Raw genomic sequence first — 23,798 nt, 5'->3', positions numbered from 1 at the left:
TGTAGAAACTTGATGGGACTAAGGAAGCATAGGCTCCATCACATATTCCATCAAAAAAATCATATATTCTGCAATGAATTATAACAACTGAAGGTAGCTGGGCAATGCGGCGAACACACACTTGGTAGACAATAGTAGGAAAACCTTTGTGTGTAAACAGTTGGGCATAATCAGTGCTGGGTAGTCAGAGATGAAGAAAAGTCACCAGATCTTATTCTGTAGAAGCAAGTCCAAAGTATGAAGTAAAATCCCAAGCACACCCAAATAATCAAAGCAAAGATTCCTTTGTGTGAGATCGGCCAATATGCGTTATTCAAGTATAGCGTTCTGGAATCTTGATGCATTATAGCCAACATGTTTCATCTTTATGCTATCAGCAGCAGACTTTGTCGGGGCTAGTCTCTTCTCAGCAGTAAATACATATGGTTCCAAAGTTCCCAAAGGGACAGTTATCAATTTCTCAACAATGGATAGGGCTCCAGCAACACAGTGTGTACCACCTCGAGAATTTGATAACTGTCTCCCTTGCAAACTTGCCCACCCTGCCGTGCACTGAAAACGTGTAAACGGCATATGCTATTCAAGGGGACAAGAAAAACATTCAGTTTTGATTGATAACTGAATAGCTGCTGTCTATCACTGAGAGATTACTGAACAGCTGCAGGCCTTTTTTTCAGAACGTTCTGGTGCTTTGATGATTTAGTAGCAATTTACAAAAACGTATATTTTGAAGATTCATCAAGAAGGAATTTGATAATTCACTTTAAGGAAGTTGGCTACTCCAATATTACAGAATGCAGTGCAGCTCCAGATGTCCACAGTTAAGTCTGCTGGGTCAGGGGAAGGAATTATCTACGTCAGAATTGTATTATCCATTCTACTGTCACTTATTATTTATATGCTTAATGATTATAATCATGGTAAAGAACTAGGATTTGAGTATCAAACCTTTCCTTAAGCATCATCAGATCTCCATGAACATGTATAAATAATTTTAGGACAGTGCGTTTATTCCTCATAACAGGTGGTGGGAAAGTTAGAACACAACCATAACAGAAGAGTGAAAAGAAAATCTAAAGATCTAGTTGAAACAGAAAAGAGATTTAAGGGACTCATTTAAGGCTCACTCAAAATACAAAAATAAATTATAAATATTCAACTAGGTACATACAGAAGTAGCTTGTATATGTTTAGTATCCCTGGCTTTACTGTATGCATACCAACAACTTTTTTTTCAATAACAAGAGGTGATAATGAAAACCTTATTTAACATTTATGGGTACTGTTAAGGTTTGCAAATGGAGTACTGTGGAAAAATTCCTCCATCAACAACCCGACAAAACACTTTTCTGCAAAATATTTGGCCCTAACAAAGAAGGCCAGCATTTCTACACATAAAGGATGTGTAGAGGCCATCCAGCTGCAGAGGTCATTTTGAGCTTGTCAACTTGCTAAATGAAATTCACTGACATTTGGGCTAACACTAGATAACTTATTCCAGGTTTTTTTCTAAATGTAGATTTGTTATCCATTGTAAATAACTTCAGTGGTCTTATTTTTATATTCCAGCACTACTGTTGTCTTAATCAAAGCTAATGTTTTTGTTTCAGACAAGGTTTCAACTAGCAGCAGTCTCCTGTTTCACTCGCTTTACCTTGTAATAGAACAGCATCACAGAACTGGAGGTCATGGCAAAGCCTCCATTGCCTTCCAATGGGTTGTCTATGTGTATTAGCAGTGCCAGCCATAATTAGTAGTAAATTTACAAGATATACGCTGCTTGTAGAATTTCATCATGGAACACTTACTTCTTTTCTTTTGGCTGACACTAGCTTTTTGTCCGACCTGTGGACGCTGGCAGTTCCAAAGTAATCAAGGGCTGATGTAGGAGTCATCTGCACGTGAGCTGAAGGTTTTGCCTTGGCCTGTGTTTTGAAATCTGCCTGTTTTCCCACATCCGAAGTGGACAGTATATGGCTTGCCACAGATGTGCCATTCTCTTTTGGTTTCTGAGATTTCTTTCTACCAGCAAATTCTTCTTCTTCATCTAAGTAAAGAATTTGAGATATATTAAACTTTAGATTTCTCAAAACTCTAAAGCACAATGTAGCACTCTGCAATTTGTAAAAAAAAAAACAAATATACATTAAATTATGCATATCTATGTACAAGTAAGCTTCAATTTAACGATGATTGAGATCAAATCATGTGGTTGGAAGCTAGCTTTCAATGTTTTTAAGATTTTTGGTTTCCTGTTTGGCTGATCACAATATCCGCTCCACCGACAGGGAAATATCCACATACTAGCGTTCAAACAACACAATTCCACTTCAGTCGGTGAGACAAACCCTGGGGTCAGTTCAGCCATCCATAGTTTTCAGCGGCTAAATGAGAGGCTATTCGAAAATCTTAATTAGGTAGCAAAGCACTTGCATAGATTCACAAATAAGTCAACTACCTGAGCAAAAACACTGCTACCTAGAACTAGGATAGACGTTTATGATGGCCACCATTATAATACAAACACCAAATACACATTTCCAAAAGCACATGCTTTGGAAATGGGAACAGAAATGACATGAACATAAAGAGCTCACCACACAGCTCCAGAAATGTACGGCCAGCCTTTCAGGAGTAGTCATCCGGGGCAAATTCTATGGCTGCTCAGCAGGTTAATACTAGCATAAGAGTCTGAACAATGTTTACAAAATGAGTTATTGGAATTTTAAGAAGCTTGCTTACAAATATCGGATACTTGCACATTTTCTAAAAAGGCTGCTGACATACCCCAGCTGAGGCCCAACTTGTCCTGGGCTTTGCAGACCCTGCGGTGACTGATTGAATTTTGACTGTGGGGAGGTTCTGCCTCAGAGCAGGCAGAGGTGTTGTAGCAGGTTGACCTCCCAAAAAATATCGCTATGTTATCATCAGAAGAAATTCAGCACGAAAGACAGGCCATACTGGACAAGCTGCAAGGAGATGGCACGGCGGATGAGGAGTGACTCCACAGACTCCCCAGATTTGGTTGTGGACACATGCTACACGTTGACTTCATCAAAATACTTCGTACCAAGCTGCTTAATGTATTGATGAGACTTGCTCAAGAGAGGTCTGAGGTTTTCTTTAGATTCAGTCTAATAGCAAGTAAGAATCATCAGGGCAAGGGTTAGAGTTTAAGGATTGCAAATTAAGTTTTAGTTGCTTATTCAGATTTAGGAGTTTTTACAGGGGTTACATTCTTGCACATACGACTATGCTACGAACCCTCTTATGCACACAGCCACATGATAGGAATCATACATGCCCTACATTTTTTGAGCACACTGCCTGCCAGGGGGCTCACGAGGTTCTAGCTTTAACAATTATAGTTAAAACCATGAGTTTCAATGTTATGGGCCTTAATGCAGCAGGGAAATGCTTGGTACTTCTCAGTATGCTCAAGGGCTCTAAGTGTGATATCTGTCTCCAACAGGAAACACGCCTGCTCAAGCAGGAATGGGGTTGTCTTAAATCTAAATGGTTCCCCAAACAATTCCTCTCATCCTGCCCGACTAAAAACGCAGGAATAGCCATACTGCTCTCCAACACTTATGGGGAATAGTTCTAGTTGCGGCTGCGGAGGTGGAGGGGAGGCTATTAGCAATGCACATATTCCTGAATAATCTCCCCTTCACAATTACCGTAATCTATGCCCTCAACGAAAACCAGTAGCAGTTCCCTAGAGATGCCGTGCCTAGGGAACGGACATCATCCGATAGGCATATACTAACAGGAAGTGACCTCAAAATAGTCTTCAACATGCAGAAGATGAACAGTTCAGCACAAAGGTCAGGTCAAACAGCTACATAGTCCCTAGGGTGTCAAAAATGCTTAAATGATTTGGGGCTCCTGGTGCATCTGTAACCCTTCCACTAAAGACTACACTTTCTATTCAGCCTCCAGAAGGACTTACTTACACAAGGTTAGACTTCTTCCTGTGCACACCCCACATTCTAGATATGGAAGAACTGGTCGAGATAGGAGTCTCAGTACTCTCAGATCACTCACCACTGCTCATTACCTTGAGATATCCATAGGAGAAGGCTACCCACCACTCTTGAAAGATGAACAACTCTCTCTTAGAGATTCTGGCAAAGCTGAGCTGTGGATTTCAATACAAAGTTCCTCCACCTAAATGACACTCCTGTAACGCATACTACAACATTATGAGATGCACTTAAACCAGTAGTGAGGGGGTAGCAATTGCCATTTCTACCAATCTGAACAAGGAAAGGGAAGTGAGGCAGATTAAGGTGGAGGGGAAGGTTACAACCCTCGAAATTGAACACAATAATATAGGTGCGCGAATAGTCTGCAACCAACTAACCAAACTCATTCAGCAGCTTAAGACCCTAAACCTTGACTGAGAGGAGTATGTACTGCTCAGCATCCTCCCAAATTTTTATAAGGAGGGAAATAAATTAGGTACATTACTGGGATGCAAACACTGGGTGTACATAGTCAGTGAAAGGGTATCTGAGATTGTTTCTTCCAGAGGCAAATGTCTTGCAACGAAAGGGAGATTACCCATGCATTTCTTGTCTTTTACAACGGGAAATCGGCAATGCCCTCTCTGACCCATCTGCAGGCAGAGTCTCATGATAAGGATATTTCTCTTGAGGACATGATAAATGGTATCACTAAATTAGGCCCAGGGGGCTGGACGACTAAACAGCAGGTTTTTATCAAACATTCTGTCCCATGCTAGCCCTAATCTTAACACGACTAAATAAGAGAAGCTGTCATAACAGCGATACCCAAGCCAGGGAAGGACCCATCCTCTTGTGTCTCCATTCAGTCCCTCTACCTCCTTAAAGTCAACGCTAAGATCCTCAAGAGTATCCTAGTGAGGATCCTTAAGCTGTTTATGTAGGTTCCAATAGACCTGGAACAATCTGGGTTTATTCCAGAGCGAGGTTTCAGTGACAACAATAAACAAATCCTCAATAGTTCAGAAACAATCTCCTGCCACAAGAAATCGGCCTCTTACTGTCAATCTACCTCGAGAAGGCATTCAGTTTGGTACATTGGCCCTTTCTCCAAAAATATACTCAGCAGATTAGGTGTAGGCCCCAAATTCAGAGCCTGGGTTCTGAAAGGCTATACCCATCCCTGTGCCAGGAACAGGGTTAACAGTATGCTGTCAGATCCCGTCATGGTGTCTACGTGCATGAGACAGGGATGTCCATTGTACCCACTCTTATGAGCACTATGTGGAAACCCTTGCTGCTAAAATCGGGACCATTCCTGAGATTACAGGGATCTCCATTGGCAGAAATGAATATAAGTTGGCGCAGTACATGGTAGATGTAATTCTCAATTTGTCAGAGCCGACAAGGTAAGTTTAGGATGAAGATACATTTTTAATGTCTGGAAATCAAACTCTGCTTTTTCCCCAACAAAACAGCCATCATTAACTATGGTGACTTGCTCGCCCTAGCCCGCAGGGATCTTTAACCTTGCCACATGTCCGGCCTCTCTTGGCTGGTTAGAACTGCAGTGATTAAAATGACCCTCCTACCCAATTCTGTGTGTTCCAAACCCTGCCATTACAACCCCTTACGAAACCCTGGATAAGTACAGAAACTAGGAGATTTATATGCGAGATCAAAAAGTCCCGAATAGTGAAGAAGCCTGTGTATCTGTCTCAGGAAATGGGGGCTTAGGTATCTCCAATCGCTAAAACGACAATCTCGCAGCTCAACTTAGATAGATCGTGAAATGGAATAGACGAGAATCTGAAAAGCATTGGTATTTTACAGACCAGCATATTACAGGGATGCTTATTTGTAAAGAACCATGGTTGAGCAAAAAACAAACTGTTGGGGATATTCCTCACTGGTCATTAGTTACTCTACACGCTTGGGACAGTGTGTCTTGCGTGAGGGAACTTCTATGCCATCACCACTGAGCTTCATTATAGGAAATCCCACTTCACACTCCTGGCATCGGGGAAGCTTATACTGAATGGCAGAAAGCAAACCATAAGAGAATTTTGGATATGCGTGATGCGAAGGGGACAATCCTTTGAACAAATACTGAAAATGTTTAAGGTCCCTAAAAAGGAACGAATAAGATACTGGCACATTAGACACTGGGTCACACAGGCATCTATTAAACCACATGCTAGTAGACCCTTTACTCCAGATGACAAACACCTACTGTCTGACATTTACAAGCTTCTATGAGGTGTTCCCCCCAGGAAAACACCTGCAGAATAGAGATGGGAACTAAAATTAGAACGCACCCTCTCAGAAGAAGAATCCAACACGTGCGATCGCAGACTGCAGCGGAAGGGAGGCTATGTTAAGAATTGTGCACTATTGCTATTATACTTCAGCCCGAGTACACATGTGGAATTGCACAAAGTGAGAGAAGTGTTCTCAGAAATGTGGAGGCACAGTAGCAGCTCTCTTGTGGTGATGTCCCCAACTCAAGAGCTATTGAAAAGAAGTTTTAGCAGATATAAATTCTATTTTCGATATCAATATTCTGCAATTTCCTGCATATATTCTTCTTGGCCTTCCCAACAGATGGACCCACCCACTACGCTCACACTGGGAAAAACCTTTTCCTTACCTATATGTGCACCAAGCAAGTTATCTCGGTACTCTGGGGTTCTCATTGTGTCCCAAACTACTGATTTTGGCTTTAGGGGCTCTGAGATCTTTTAGGAATGGAAAAGCTTACGCCTGATTTGAATCACAAGCCAGACTGACTGCTTTGCCAGAATATGGGGCTCTTACATCCGGTTTCTAGTATGAGATTTCAGGAAGTTTTCATGTCCATAGTATTTGAACATTTAGCAGCTGATTCCTCACTGGCCCATATTACGGCAAGATGCTTCTGCCTAAGTGGGGGAGAGAACACTGTGATTACTGACGGCTGGAAGGGGCATTGCTCAACACATGGGATTCAAGATGGGTGAAGGTGCGACTCTTCCTGGGTTCTTCAGTATTGTTGGAGTTTACTTTCTTTCACTCTTTATTGCATTGCAGCATTGTGATTGGTCGGGGGAGCCTGGCTGTTCTTCCTGGCTTTCTGTCCCACAAGGAGAGCAGGAGCAAGGAGCACAGACGCGGGTCCCAGCGGCACGGGAAGTGCATAATTTTTTTTCTTCCATTGAGCATGTTACAGCCCATACAGGGCATAGAATTTACAAGCCCGAAAAAAGTGTGCACTAGACACACATCTTTCAGAAACATTCTTTATACACACTGGGACAATTAAAATGAATCTAGGTTTCAAAAACATTAGGGCAGCATCTACATCAAAGAGTGAAACAAATTAAACAATTTCTAAACATCAGCAAAGTTTAAATATTCACTTAAATGGGTGAACAGGCAAACCTATGTTAATCTGTTTAAATATATTTAAATATGGTAAATATTCAAGCAGGCTTGTCCAATGAGTAGCTCGTGAGTTACTGGTAGCTCTCTAGCTACCCACAAGTAGCTCTTCTGTGGGCAGCCCTGTTAACTAAATTAAAAGCTTTTACTTGGCTGAAATAGTGACTGTATACTAACATTGAAAAGCATATATTTCGAGACTAAAATGTGTGTGTTTACAGAACTCGTTAGCTGATGTTTATGAGAAAATAGTTTTTTTTCCAAGTTATACTTTAATACAGGGTTCTCCCTCTTTTTCTGAAATAAGAGCTACTTATGTTCAATACAAATCCTCCTGAGCTACTAATATTATCAGAGATGTAATAGTAACCACATAAAACAAGATTACATTTTTTAGTGTCCAGCATATGCAAGATTAACAGCTGGGATCACTTCAGTGCATCAGGTAGGATTGTCAGCAATTATGTATAAAGGCTTGGTCAATGTAGAATGCCTCTGCATGTGTAAAATATAAAAGCCAATCCTGCAATGCCCCTAGCACCCAGTTAATAATATTAGTAATAAGTTCCCCCAATACCATTTTATTTTTATCACTCAAATATCTTTAAATGTCTCTTGGACATTCAACAATTATAGCATATATTCAACAAGGAGATAATGCGTTCAATCACGGAAGGCTGATTTCATAACGCTGTGGTCTAAAATAAGCCTTTTCAAAAGCCATGGATTTCCAGTACAGAGACACACCAAGGCCATGTGTACCAGCATTAAACGGTAATGTAAGTACACAAGAAAGCACAACAGAACAAACTCTACTCGCGAAAATGGAAAAAGTTAATGTAGGAGCTAATGAATTTTCAACACCATGATGTTAGCGTGTTTTACAGCTCCCTGATTAATGCCTCTTAATTAAGTTGAAAAGGTGCCGATTTTACCTCCGATCACAATATCCTGCTCCCCAGGCAGCAGCATTAGGTGTTCAGATTACAAATCAAACATCTCCGCATACAAAGTGCATTCGGCCAATTAAACTGCGGCTAAGGTTCTACTGAAACTCGATGCCACAGCAGGAGACACTCATTTTGGACGCCGCTGAACGGTGGCAGCGCAGCGGCAACACAAATAACGGACTAATGTGAAATATGAACGTGCTAACACCATCTCGGATGACCATTAGATCTGCACTGCAGATAAGAACACCAATTAACAGCCCGCTGCTAGGGCAATGAAGCAGCAGCATCTCGATGTACCCTTCCCCGGGGCTCCATGACTTCCGGCTTAGGTCTCCTCACTGCATAATGCATTTAAGGCATAAAAGTGGGCCTCCTCCGACCGGGTCCTGAAATGTGTCTGTGGTTGCAGGTGTCGTGCACCAGTACTCATTTTGGTAAAAAGGTATTTTTAATAAGACTTTAAGAAAGTGCACAAGAGACAGTCTTAAAGGGAAGAAGGGGAGAAAGGCAAAGTTACGAATACGACAAGGGGAGAAAGCAGGGATGTAAAAGAAGGTGCAAGACTGAGTTAAAACGACAGAAGAGTAAAAGTGAAAGAAAGACGTGAGCTCAAAACGAGGGAACCTTGAGATGGAATCCCCGTTTCCATGTTACTCTGAGTAGGAAAGCATTTGGACCGAGCAAACTGAAGATGTATGCTCTCATGGAAATGGCTGAACTCTTCTGTCAGAATTTAAAGGGTTGGCACAGCTGACCGTTTCCCAACTGTTGGAAACTTTGCTCTTTCTGCCGCGTCACTCCGGATTTTTTACTTTTTGCTAAACCCTACTTTTGCTTCCTATAGAACTCTCCACTGTACTGCTGATAATGAGTGGCAAAGTGATTGTGCTCCTACTTTAAGAATGGTAAATTGGTATACTCCAGTTTGGCATGGCGAACTTACATACAAGTCCCTACCATATGGTACCCACAGTGTATGCAAGTTCAATGTCAACAGTGGGCTGCAGCGCTCACTGTGCATTCAACTGCAATGACAATGCAAACATGATTGCAGGCCAGCCACCAGCAGCAGGCTGTGCAGGTTTAAACTGCAAATTAAACCAGTCAAATGAACCCCTTTTGACAGGTCATAAAAACCCTCCTTGAAAATATTTACAAGTCACCCCTCAGAAAGTCTACCGGCCATTGAGGCAGGGTGATGATATTTAAAAGTAGGGCATGTAAAGGTTAATATTAAACATGTCCTTACAGTGACTAGCACCTCAAAATAATTTCCACTGTGGCAGGGATGGCTGTTAATAGAAAATCATTGTGAGCAATATTATGTTTAATACATGTTATCATCACCTAGAAAACAAAACTATTTCAAGGGCTGTTTTTTAACAAAATCCAATATAACGGTAAAGTCGAAATTGTCTATTAAAGAAAATGTACCATTTGCCTGCCAAAAGCCTCTGCAGCCTTTCTGCAAGTATTCAGCTAGCTGGCTCCTCTTGGGTAAGGTGTGAGCAGCTCCCATGACAGGTCAATGGGCCTTGAATGTGAGGAGGAGTTGTCATGCCCTTGAGAGGATGGCGTGGGGCCTGTCCCCAGACCCAAGGCATACATGTAGCTCCCACAGGACAGACTTTAGGGCAGTGCGACCGGTGCAGCGGACCTTGGAGGGGTGCTGAGTTTAGAAATAAGGTATGGGTTTACAAGCACCTGCTGCAGAGTTTCTCCTGTGTACCCAGCAGATCTCAGGCAACAATTATAATGTCAACATAAGACCGGTGATTAATGTTCCTATTGGAGAGAGATGGGAGTAGAAAGAACGTGCACTATGCAGATCACAGAACTGTATTTTATGTGGATAGCTCAGTGGGTTACTGCTTTTGTCACACAGATGCTTGTGTTATTTACACTTAATACGTTACACTTCTAATATAGCACAGAGACTTATGAACTGACATTAAACGGCTGCATGCAAACTGCACAGTATGGATAAAGATGCTATGTTTCCCCCAGCCTTTTATCTAATCCTAATGTTGCTGAAAAGGTTTCATTTGGGTAGAAATACACTGTTTGGTTAAGCCAACCCTAACCAGTGCTTTAAAACAAACAAAATGTATGTGAGAGGGGGGCTATGGAGCGATGAGGTGCACTGGTGGAGGGTGTTAGTGCGGGAATACGTGGAGGAGGTTATTAGCGGTGCCCCAAAATTGTCACACTGGGTACCTCCCACGCTAAAGCCGGACCGAGATTACACCCAAGCCTGCCTCCCATTTTGCCCCTTTAGTCAGCCAGACACCAACCCAGTGGGAGGGAGAGATGACCCAGAAATGGTTAAGATGGACCGCCAGGGCTGTGAATTTCCTCTTTGGCATTAAAATGCCAAATCATACTTGAATTTCAATCCTGTTTGACAGGTCTGCTGGGCTTATGTAGAACATTTGCGATGCACTTCAAAGGAGGGATACAGAATTCTAAAACACTTCATGTGTATACTCAGACTGGTTGCTGAAAACTCATCATTGTTATACCATAATTCTGTATCTGAGGTTGTTGTAGATACAGGGACTGCCTCAAAACTGGATTTTAGTGTTAGATTTGGTAGTGCACTGGGATTACCATAGTACATTCCCCCATACACCCCAGTCCTCGAAGCCCAAGTTTAGTGTAGCAGAAGTCTTTGTCCATCTTGAAAATGCCCAAAGGGGGAAGGGTTAGCGCAGGAACCTTTACCCCATTACCTAGAGTGTACCCAGGGGTAATTTACATCTACTAGCTTGTGCTAGGCATCAATGTGGCACCTTCAGGAATCCACTTCTGAGGCACACCAGAAGAGGACCGAGCCTACTGCATGCAATCTGAGAAGAGCTCTGTGGAGGACTAAATCTGCTTTCTCTTGTACCCTGAAAAAACAAAGTGGACTCCAAGGGTCATATTGTTGACCTCTTGTTAAAGCTAGAGGGTCACAAGCTACAAGAGGCTTTTCCTGCAACTACCCAGCTAACTAGTGGTAGCTGAACCTGGATTGGACCTTGTTGCTTGGTCTCAGCCTGCTATCCTGTGAGTCTCTAAGTGATACAGCACAGAAGTCAGAAGGTAAAGTCTTTTAACAAGACAACCTTAACCCTCGTATCCGACCTGCACTTCATTGCGGTCACTGTGAATTTGTGTCTAGGTTCTGTTCAACTGCAACCATTGACTATTATTGGAACCTTGTGATTCTTGGCACTATTTCCACTCAAAACGTATAACATTTTTGTGACCCATTGTTTACTGAAGTTTTGTAATTCGTTGTGGCACTTTCATTGTTGATCATTTCGACTTTATTACGGTTTTATTACTGCATAAATGCTTTACTAACTGCTTTCAAGTTAAGCCTGCCTGCTCTGTGCCATAGCTACCAAGGAGTTGCGTTCAGTTTTAATTAATGACTTTAGGTGTTCACCCTGGCAAGAACTGCGAATATTACTTGAGGTGGGTACTTCCCTCCCGGAGCTAATAACCCAATTTCTTACTCCAAAAATGACTCACCTTTGGAGTGAGACACAGAAAGTGGATGAAGTGTAAGGAGATATTTGTATAGTTCAGCATTCACTAAATATTTAACCTCTTGGCACTGAATAATTCAGTGACACTCATTCTACTGACACTCGGCAATCATCTTGGACTGGAAATCAAATTAATAAACTAGAGCCCCATTTTGACTTTTGAAGTTGGATTTCCAAGTTACTTAGGCTGCCATGTTAGTTGTGGCCTAATTTATCACAATCACCCATATATAAACATATATAAAAGAATAAGAGCCTTACTGAAGTGGAAGATTACCTGAAAGCTAAACTTTACATTTTGAAACTGCTCTTTTTCATTTACAAAACATCTGGAGTCATCCATTTCTGCACATAACCCTGACTCCTCGCACTAAATATATTCTCTATTGTGCAATGTTGCGCAACTGTGCTTTTGAAAAGTATTTGTTTAGACTTGCAAACTGCTTTCACCAAAAGCGCTCTGATACCCCTGTATAAAAATGCAAATAAAAAAAATTAAAATAAATTCAGAAGCAAGATCCTAAGGAGAATATTTGGGCACCTTAATTAAAAGCACTGCTAAATCCCCATGCCCTTTGCTTTAAATCATGGACAGGGTAGAAACTGCAGCCCTGATTCCTGCTCGACTTATCCACAACTTTTGGTACCATGTCTCACTACTTCCTCCTATTTGGTCTCCACCAGATGGGAACCCAAGGGAAAGCCCTCAAGTGGATTGCTTCCTTCCTTACAGAAAGAACCCAAAGCATCCGCCTCCCCCATCTCCTCAGGCCCAAAAGACATCATCTGCGTATCCCAAGGATCATCTCTAAGCCCAACGCTCTTCAACACTAACATAGCCCCCCTAGCCCCTCTAGCCGCCGAAGTCAAAGCACACGAGACAAACAACATTTCCTAAGCTGATGTCACACAGCTTATCCTGGCCCTGTCCGCAGATCCCACCACCACCAAAGTAAACTTTAACAGATGTATGACCAACGTCACCAGCTGGATGCAGAACAAGTGCCTCAAGCTCAACACCGACAAAAAGGAGGTCCTCATCTTCGGGACCATCTCCTCCCCATGGACTGACACATGGTGGCCAATCAAACTCTGCCTCCCTCCCACACCAACACAACAAGCAAGAAACCTAGGCATCATCCTCGACCGTAAGCTCTTGATGAGAAAGCAGATGAACGCCTTCTCCCCGGCATGCTTTCACATCTTTCGCATGCTGAATAAAATGTTCAAGTGGCTCCCCACCAACACCAGACGCACAGTCACTCATCACCAGCCGCCTGGACTATGGCAACACCCTTTACATAGGGATCACCAGACAACTTCAGAACAGAATACAGATCAAACAGAACGTAGCAGCAAGACGTCCTCGACCTCCCAAAACAAGCCCACATGATTCCTCCTCCTCTTCCCCCCTCTCTCCCCCCCCCCCCAACTCAGAGCACTACACTGGCTCCCTGTAAACAAACGGTTGCAGTTCAAATTACTCACCCACGCATATACAAAGCCACCCACAACTCGGGCCCGCCTACTTCAACCACAGAGTTAACTTCCACCAACCCACCAAACAACTGTGCAGCGGACACACCTTCTCCCACGTGGCCGCTAAACACTGGAACAAATTTACTCTGCAACTCAGATCAACACCCACCCGCCAAGAGTTCTGAAAGAAACTGAAAACCTGGCTGTTCAATAGATAGCCCACAGCAGCATTGCCCCTCTCCCCCCAGCACGTTGATACCCTCACAGATGATAAGCAGCGCTTACAAATCGCATTGTGTGTATGTTGTATGTAAATCTACAAACCCACGGATGATTCCACACTAAAAATGGGAGGAATAATATTTTATGTCTTGGAAAGAATCTCACAGTCACGGTCCCTCCCCCTTTTTAGATTCACCGACCAGCTCAAAGCATGCACTTTAGTCTGTGCTAAGATTACAGTGTCACAGTTTTATTACTAACCCTGAACAAATGTGATCAAAGGGCAATTGACACAACTGTTGCAGTGCTGAAATTACACCCACCCATTATACCAACTGAGGGAACGGCACATTTGCAAGGGGCATTTGTCTAGCTAGTCTAGCTGAAAAAAAGAATAATACATGGAAATACTATTAATCAACGGATTGTACTGGTCATTAACCAACAGGTGCAATGATAGTGTTTGAGACAATAGCCTGTAAAATAGCCTAGAGAGTTTGATGCAAGCACAGTGGATTCAGTCTTTCGTTCTTACAATGGGAAGTCTAATCAGAGTCCAATCTTCTTTGCAACAGGTCAGTTTGTAACTACAACAGTGCATTTTGATGACATCCACATACTCCCTGGACGAGATTCAACACGGCCATTTGTTTAATCAACAACCTCTTCAAGAAAAGTATTTCACTGTAGACAAGTTACTTACCTTCGGTATTTCTGTTTCTGGTGGATATTCTATCTAGCTATAGATTCCTGGCATTTAGAGCATTCCAGAGTACAAGAATGGCTCCAGAAGATATAAACAGCATTGCTCCTGCACAGCAGTATGTAGCACCCTGCAGCGCCACATGGACTCCAATCCAATGGACCTGCAAAATAGCGCCACAACTGCACATAAAAGCCAGTTTGTTTCTCGACTCTGTCCATGCCATTGAAAGCAGAGGTAATAATCAGAGACACATGGTGCAGATCTCTAATTTGGGACATTTTACGATGGAACAAGAGAGAATTCCGCAGAGCAGAGAGGAAGGAGGGAGGTTAAGAATCAGCATTTAGCTAGAGTATCCATCAGAAAGAGTGTTACTGAAGGTAGGGGCATGGACTGGAGCCGACGGAGTAAGCAGTTCGATTTTGGTGCCCCTCGCAGCTGGACCCAAACTAGCTCCATCCTGACCCACGTAAGCGGACTAAAATTGGAACTGGTACACCTAGGTGCACCAAAACAAGGAAGGAGTGGATGCCGGGCAGAAAATCTGCAGTCTAATGCCCTGGCGCGAAGATAGAGGGCCGATGCAACGCCGCCGCTAAAAACAAGATGGCAGCAGTGGAGTTCCGGGACTGAGACCCGAAGGGAGCTGCGAGTCGGACACATGCCCGGGGCTAACTGCTGCTGCCGCCAGAGACCGAGACCAGAATGAGGAGCCAGCGACAAGGAGGCCCATGTGACCCGAGCTGCCCCGCGGAGGCAAGAGGGGAACCGCTGTCCCCGTGGAGGGTGGTGCGACCGAAAGAGAAGGCATTGGAGGCTGTGATGTGTGCGTCTTTCTTACCTCTTTTCGACTGACGGTCCCAAAGGGGATCGCACTGTCACACATGTGCCTTATGTATTTTCAGTGGTTATTTAGTTAATTGGGGGCGGGGTTTTTTGTGTAATAAAAAGGTCCTGGTGTAGCCAGGAAGATGAACAGTCTAACCTGTGTGGTGGTCGTTATTTCCAGTTTCAGACACAACATCTTTGGCGACCAAGGTGGGATTACTGTGGGCTGTTCTCCCGCTCCTGTTTCCGGTGCTGGTGTAGAGCTGCGGTGCTCTTTTGGGGGCGTTTGTTTTCTAGCAAGAGTTGTTTGCTGGCGTGCCATCTTGCCGAGGTTCCTGTGCCGAGGGAGAGCGGTGTTCTCCTGTTTCCTTGCGGGTTCGTGGAGTCCGGTGATCCTGTTTGCCGCTTGCCTGCTCCAGCGGTGTTTGGGGGCGTGGCCAGTCAACATTCTGTGACGCGCTGCTGTGGAGAGCCGGCTGGCTCACGGCGGTTGCAACGCGTTCACTTTTTGCAGTGATCCAGGCAGAGCTGTGGGGCTGCTCTGAGAGCAACCAAGGAGACGAGGCAGTTGTGAGTGCATTGTGGCAGGAGCGCTTTGGCTGTTTGGTCCCCTGTTCGTGCTTTGACATTGCTGTGGATACATGACAGCAGTCTGCATAGGTTGCTTTGTGGACTGTGACTTCTACGGTGAATAACATACCTCCAAAGGAGTTTGTGGCTATCATTTACAATTACGTGGTGCTGAGTGGCATGGCATTTTAGGGTCTTTGGTTGCTGTGGTTACTATATAAGGGGTTTAACATGACAACCATACCCCCAGTGGAAAACTTCCTATTGGATGGCCCACCATCGGCCCAGGCAGCCCGCTGGAAGGAGCGGGTGGACAGGTTGGAGAATTATTTTGACGCCATCGACTTGGTGGAGGACAGGAGGCGTCCGATGTTGCTGCATCTTGGAGGGGCGGCGTTTGGGGCGGTCAGTGGTGGAAGGTACTCCTCAGACTTATGACACTTTGAAACAAGCTCCAACTGCCCATTTTGAACCCTTGGCAAACCCAGATTATGAGAGGTTCCTGTTACGTCAGGCTCGGCAGTTGCCTGATGAGTTCGTGGACATTTTCTTTGCTCGTCTGCGCACTCTGGCCAGTACCTGTCGATTGCCTGACGCTGCTGATGAAATTAGGGCCCAATTTATACAGGGATGTTATTCCAGAAAGCTCCGGGAATCCATATTGCAGGTGCCAAATATGCCGATGGCTGACATGCTGGCACGTGGTAGATCCAAGGAGTTGTCGAAGGTCAGGGCTTCTCATATGGATGCTGCACTTCAACAAGCTGTAAAGGTGGAACCGGTACACGCTGTTTCAGCCAGAGTGTTTGATAAACAAAGGATACAGTATCGAGGCAAAGTGGAACGACCCCAGACTTGTTATGGTTGTGGGGGTTCGTTTCCTCGTAAAGGAATTTGTCCTACAGTTGGGAAGCGGTGCTCCAATTGTAATAAGCTGAACCACTTTGCAAAAGTGTGTTGTTCTGTTCCTGCCCGAGGATCTGTGGCTTCATCATCTGCCCAGGTGTATTCCAGTGTTAAAGATTTGGCGGAGCAGGATATGGATGATGATAATGAGACTATGCATATTTTACATACTTTGCAACCTGGAGGTGCTTTACGGAGAGGTTTGCCCAAATGCTGTGTTTTGGTGAATGGGCACTCTGTGCCTGCCTTAATTGACACTAGTGCATCCATTAATGTGATGGCCGAGTCCATGATGATGGGGCTGCCAACTATTCCTGTTTTAAGTGGAACTTCTACCAGAGTATTTGCTTTTGGAGCTCATGAACCTCTTCCACTGGCTGGTGTTTTTACTACTGAGATTTCACATGGTCCTCATGTTGTAAACACACTGGTGTAGGTTACCAAAACAGGCCAAGGAATGCTGTTGAGTTGTCAAACAGCTGAGACATTACATCTGGTTGTGTTTGCATTGGCCATTCATCAATGGACTGTTGAGGACTTGCTTGTCCAGTTCTCATCGTTGTTCAATGGCATTGGCTGTCTGAAGGATCGGATGATTAAATTACATATCAATGAATCAATACAGCCTGTGGCGTTACGTCATCGGAGGGTGGCTTTTCATCTTAGGCCAAAGGTAGAGACTGAATTGACAAAGTTGGAGGAGGCTGATATTATCGAGTAGGTGGAGGGCCCAATTCCATGGGTGTAACCTATTGTGATCGCACGTAAGCCCAAACAACCTGGGGAGGTCCGTAACTGCGTGGACATGCATTTGCCCAACTTGGCGATTAAGCGCGAACGGCATCTCACCCCTACAATAGATGATATTGTGGTGGAAGTAAGCGGGTCAAGGTGGTTTTCTAAAATGGACCTTCATGCTGGTTACCACCAGTTGCTCCTTGACCCTTCTTCCAGAGCGATTACCACATTCTCTACTCATGTGGGTTTACGGCGTTACAAGCGCCTTAGTTTTGGCATTTCTAATGCCGCTGAGGTTTTCCAGGACACTATCCGTGGGGTTTTGTCTGAGCTGGAGGGTGTAATAAATGTCAGCGATGATATTTTGGTACATGCCCCAACCTTGGATGGACATCTCAGCCGCCTTAAAGGTGTGTTTCAAAGGTTGTTAGATCATGGCCTCACCCTGCATAAAGAGAAATGTGAACTTTTAAGGAATTACATTTCTTTCTTCGGTTATCGATTCTCGCTGGATGGTTTATCCCCTGATCCTCTGAAGGTGCGAGATATTCAGTCCACCTCTGCTCCTGTGAATGTGTCTGGTGTAAGGAGCTTCATGGGGATGGTCAACTACTGTGGCCGATTCATCCATGGTTTGTCAGAACTTACGGCTCCTTTGCGGGAACTCATCAAGTCGAATGTTGCCTGGGAATTGGGACCGGAACAGGAGTCTGCTTTCCAAGCTACTAAGCAGGCCCTATCTGCTGACACCACTTTGATGTACTTCAATCCATTGCTAGACTCTGAGCTCTCTGTGGATGCTAGTCCTGGGGGTTGGGGACCTTACTTTCCCAGCTGCAGGGGAATGGTGAATTGGCTCCAGTGGCATATGCCAGTCGTGCTTTGACTGCCACCGAACAGAGGTATTCTCACATCGAGAAGGAGGCCATTGCAGTACATTGGGGATGCAGTTACTTTCATTTGTATGGCCATCCTTTCGTTGTGTACACTGATCATAAACCTCTTATCCATTTGTTTATGGGTTCATCTTCAAAGCCTCCTCCCCGTATTGAAAAATGGATTTTGCAGTTGCAGGACTTCAGCTTTACAGTGGTTTTCCGTCCTGGGGTTTCGAATCCCGCTGATTATCTTTCCCGGCACTTTCGTCCCGCTACTGTTGCGGAGGAAAATGATGCCGAGGAAGTTGAGGAGTATGTTCGTCTGGTGGTAGAACGTTCCAGGCCTCTCCCTATATCCATGGAGGAAATTTTGGGTGGCACTGCTAGGGATGACTGTCTTCAACTGTGCCTATCCGCTGTTTGTACTGGAAAATGGACTGAGTTGATGCATTCCACTAAATGTCGTACAGTGGATGCGAGGTCTACTTTGGTTTCTCTCTTTCAGGTACGGGGTGAGTTGGCTCGTTCCCCGGAGGGATGTCTTATGAGAGGACCACGGTTGGTGATTCCTACCGGTCTTCAACAGCGTGTAGTGGATCTATCTCATTTGGTTCATCAAGGGGTGGTAAAGACCAAATCCCATTTGAGATCTAAGAAATGGTTTCCTGAACTGGATGCACTCGTGGAGAGCACAGTGTTGGGCTGTGCGTTGTGTCAGGCTGCTGGGGGAGGGAATGCTCCTGCTCCCATCATCACAGAAGGTATCCCCTCCTTTCCATGGCAGAGGGCGAGTGCTGATTTCGGATGCTTACCTGATGGGCGGCATATGTTGGTGGTAATTGATGACTTTTTAAAATATCCTGAAGTGTAACTTATGGACACCACCACCGCATGTCGCACTATTCTGCTATTTGACAAGATCACGGCAACTCATGGTTTTATTTCCGAATTGCGCACAGATAACGGACCCCCTTGTTCTAGTCATGAGTTTTCGAATTATTTGCAGTCTAGGGGTGTTGTGCATCGTAGGGTCACCCCTTTATGGCCTCAGGCTAATGGAGAAGCTGAACGCTTTATGCGAACACTTAATAAAGCTATTAGGATTGCCCTCACAGACCTTCAGGATTTGGATTGTGCCATATTCTTGTTTTTAAAGGAATACTGGATGACTCCTCATTCCACCACGAAAGTCAGTCCGATGTCTCTTTGTATGAACCGTCCCATTAATGATTTTGTACCCCGAATGGAAGCCAGCCTGGCAGGTTACCACAGCAGGATCTCGGCAGCTTACCACAGCCACCGCTAAAACTACCATCACATTATCCCATCTTCCGGAGCTTTCTACGGAGGAGTTTAACAAACTTGTTATTAGAGTGAAGTCGGGCTCCCCTAAAGATCCTTTGCGGCCCGCACAATTTAGAGAATCTGCCTCTCTCTGTCTTCCCCCGCTTTGTAAGCTTATTAATCTGTCCCTGTCCTCGGGCTCTGTTCCCTGTGCCTGGAAACAGGCTCAGGTAATCCCCATTTAAAAAAAACCTGCTCTTGACCCTCTAAAACCTGAAAATTATTGCCCCATTTCCCTCCTCCCGTGGGCTGCCAAACTGACCGAGGCCCATGTCAATACCATCATAGGTAACCATCTCCATTCTGCGAATATTTTAGATCCCTCGCAGAATGGCTTCAGGCCCGGTCACAGCACCGAGACTGCGCTGCTGTATATGGCTGAACATCTTCGCATGTTGGTGGATTCAGGTCATACGGCGGCACTGGTGCTCCTTGATCTAAGTGCCGCCTTCGACACTGTCTCCCACGTCACTTTACTCCAACGTCTGGTTGAGGCCGGGGTTGACAATCTGGCTCTTGAATGGTTCAGATCTTTTTTATCTGATCGTTCCTTCAGGGTCACCACCCCCCGTTCGAATCCAAACCGCATGCGATCGCCCAGGGAGTTCCGCAGGGATCAGCTCTCAGCCCCACTTTATTCAACCTTTATGTTCAACCGCTAGCTGCTGTCGCCAAGCGTGGGAACCTATCCATCGTGTCCTACGCTGACGACACTCAGCTGGCAGTTGCCATTAGTGGGGCTTCCGATCTTGAGGCTGCTAAGTTCCGTGAGGGACTCATATCCGTGGCCCACTGGATGAATGACAATTTCCTGCAATTGAACGCCAAGAAAACCGAGGTGCTCATTGTGGGAAAACAAACTCATTTATGGGGCCATAACTGGTGGCCGCATGAGCTTGGTCCTACCCCTACCCCCGTCACTGAAGTTAAAAATCTTGGGGTTTGGTTTGACTCCCAACTGAGCTTTTCCATCCACACTAAAAAGACTGCTGCATCGTGTTTTGGGATTTTGCGTCAACTTCGATCCACCTTTAAATTCTTTGACGCTCCCACCCGACAACTCATTGTGCAAGCCATGATTTTGTCTAAACTAGACTATGCTAGTTCCCTTTTTCTTGGAGTCAATCAGGCTGAACTTTCCCGTCTCCAACGCGTCCAAAACGCTGCCGCCAGGGCTCTGGTTGGCTTACCCAAATTTTGCTCAGCCAGAAAAACCATTCATAATCTCCATTGGCTTCCGGTGGCTCAGAGAAAAATGTTTAAGTCTCTTACTCTGACGTTTAAAATCCTCAAACACTCATCCCCTCAGATTCTGGAGCATCTCATCTCCCCCTATGTCCCAGCACGCTCTCTGAGGTCCTCTGGTCTCCACCTAGCCATAGTGCCTCGCTTTAAGAGATCCAGGATTGGCGGCCGCTCTTTCAGAGTTCTTGCCGCCAAGCGATGGAATTCCCTGCCTGCCCACATACGTGCTATCGATGGGCTCCTCGCTTTCAGGAAGGCTGTCAAAACCTTTCTTTTCCCCCTAGCCCCTTAGTTCTGTTGTGTTGTGTTCTTCTCACTCCTGTCCGGATCTCTGTTCTGTACCAGCGCCAGGACGCCCCTTTGCTGGGGCATCTGTGCGCTCAATAAATCCGGATAACATAACATAACTGTGGCTGGAGAGCTGAAGAATCGGCAAGTGGTGAACGATAAAGAGGCATTTCGACGTGGGGCTAAACCCCTGACCTTTGTGGTTGGTGATCTTGTTATGGTGAAGACCTGGCATCGTAAAGGGAAATTTAGTTTACCCTTTGAGCCGGAGCCTAGGGTTGTTCAATCAATTGCTGGGACAAAATTTACTGCTGTTCGGAATGGTGTGGTCATTTCACGGAATGTTTCCTTCTTTAAGTTATTCCGGGCTCCTGCTGCAATTCAGAACCATGGACATGTCGTTCCATCTGATTCGGACTCAGTATGTTCAGATGACGAAGTTAATGATTTTTGTCCGATTCCTTCTGTTCTTTCCCCGGCAGATGATGTGTCTACTAGTCCATGTGGCGGATTACCATCTGTGTCACCGTCTGCCATGGAGTCTGGTTCTGTCCCTGTGCCTTCCCCTACTGAATCTTCGTTACCAGAGTCTGATGGTCGACGACGGGGTGTGGGGAGATACCAATTACGTCCATGTCCTGTCCGTTCTACACGTTTGAGGGAATATGTAACATGTCTAAAATGAACTTTCATTTGTGCTTCATTTTGTTGTGTTTTTGGAGCAATGTGAAGTGTGCGTCTTTCTTATCTCTTTTCGACTGATGGTCCCAAAGGGGATTGCGCTGTCACACATGTGCTTTATGTATTTTCAGTGGTTAATTAGTTAATTGGGGGCGGGGTTTTTGTGTAATAAAAAGGTCCTGGTGTAGCCAGGAAGATGAACAGTCTAACCTGTGTGGTGGTCGTTATTTCCGGTTTCAGACACAACAGAGGCGTTGAAAGGCATCACCGAACCCGAAACAAAGTAGAGAGGCCTGCACATGGGCATGAAGTGCTGTGCTGGATTCCGCCTCCACCGGGAGTGGAATAGAGGCGGTGTTAGCTGCGGCTCCTCGGCAAATCGAAATGGTAGCGACACCAGACGTGGGCCAAGACAGGGACATGAGGTGAGCCGCAGCCAGCATTCCCGTCCAGCGCTGACTACCGCCCTTAGTGGAAGCCCGAGTCGAAGCGAAGTGCCTGCAAGGGGGGTACTTGCCTGACCCCGAGTCGCCCACCTAACGCCGGGGGTGAGAAAGGCCCCATCTGCGCCCACAGCATATGACAAGGAGCAGAAAGGGGACGGCAAAGACGGAGGAGGGCGCCCATGTGACAGGAGCTGAAAGCAACAGGCCCGGCTGCTACTGACTAACACAGGGTATCGCATCGACTGGTGTCCCAAGTGGGGCCAAAATAGAAGTGGTGCCAAGCATGGCATAAATCTGCACGGTACGGGAAAAGGGGGGGGGGGGTCGAAGCGATACCCCTACCTGAAGCGGATAGGTATTCCCGCCCGGGGCCGAGACTGAATGGGGACTTCTGCAGAGAAGGGGCTGTCCTGAACCAGCGGAGACTTGCGCACGTCGGGGTGAGGAGGGAGCCCCATTTGAGCCTGCGACAGGAACTGGGAAAGGGGACGACCGCAGCAGAGAAGGGCTCGCGCAAAATACAGTGGACAATAGCAGACTAGACGCCCCCCTTAAAGGGCGGGTTGACGGGGTCACGGCAGCCTACATGTGGGCACAGGCGGGGACGGCAGTGATCGCGGATCTGAGCTGGACCCTGCATGGAGGGGAAGCCCCAATACTGTCGAGGGATACCTGATCCCACAGGTGAGAACCCCAGTAAGAAATTCACGATGAAGAAGCGCAACCGCGTCACCCCGAGCGTGCAGGTAGGAGTAGAGGGCCCCGACTGCACAGGCGACATGCGGAGAAACATTGGGGAAATAATATCCACTATAGAAGAGGGCGGCCTTGAAATGTGAGACTGATGCGATAGCTGAAGCATAGTGACAAACCAACCACAAGAATAAGAGAAGGGGGGCTGCAGGAGAGAGCAGAGGCACTGAGAAAATCACCCAGAGGACACAAAGAAGGGACCAAAAGAGGGACCCCACCAACCTATAAGTAAAAAGCAGGTTACCAGAGAAAAAGACATTGCTCTCAGAACTGACCAAACTAATCTTAGAGCTGTGGGAAAAACAGGGCGCGACCACAATCCCGGACACAGGGAGAGAGACAAGACAACAGCGAGCAGAAGAGGGGCACAATACCGCAACTGGCTTAAAAGTAGAACACCAACACCCAAACGAAGTGACCCCTGACAGAAAGAGGCAACAGCACAGAGCTGCACAAAGCTGAGTGAAGTATTGAACGTCAGGAAGAAAACTGCCTATTCTATATACCAACAGCACTGTGGCAACTCGCTGCACGGAAGCAACCGAGGACCCTGCTAACTGGGCCTGACGAAGCAGAAACGAGCTGAGACACACAAAGGAAAAAAATGAGTTGCAGGGACCATTAATACAACAAAACAATAGGAAGTCCAATCAACAGAGGGCCTCACCCTGCAAAATATACTACAAGCTATCACAGCAACTAGGGAAGCCATAGAGCATAAAATAGATACAATCGGCACGGATCTTAGCTTGCTCAAAGAGGACCATAAGTAACAGGCAGAGAAAGTTATATCTAATGAACGCAAGCTAACAAATGACGCAAAGCGTTGCAACA

The 23,798-nt window shown here is 45.5% G+C and overlaps 1 protein-coding gene across 1 annotated transcript in view; it reads right to left on the bottom strand.

Moving 5' to 3' along the window:
• RFC1 (replication factor C subunit 1) overlaps window positions 1-23,798 on the bottom strand; it is a 742,181-nt gene that overhangs the window by 483,411 nt on the left and 234,972 nt on the right. Inside the window, exon 5 of the mRNA XM_086963975.1 lies at window positions 1,809-2,047. Coding sequence (XP_086820101.1) covers window positions 1,809-2,047 — 239 coding nt within the window. The remainder of the gene's footprint in view (window positions 1-1,808; window positions 2,048-23,798) is intronic.

Source organism: Lissotriton vulgaris, chromosome 3_2 (genome assembly GCF_964263255.1).
Source record: "Lissotriton vulgaris chromosome 3_2, aLisVul1.2, whole genome shotgun sequence".
Classification (NCBI taxonomy): Eukaryota; Metazoa; Chordata; class Amphibia; order Caudata; family Salamandridae; genus Lissotriton; species Lissotriton vulgaris.
Note: the sequence above shows the minus strand (reverse complement) of the source record. Positions and strands in the feature narration are given on the sequence as shown.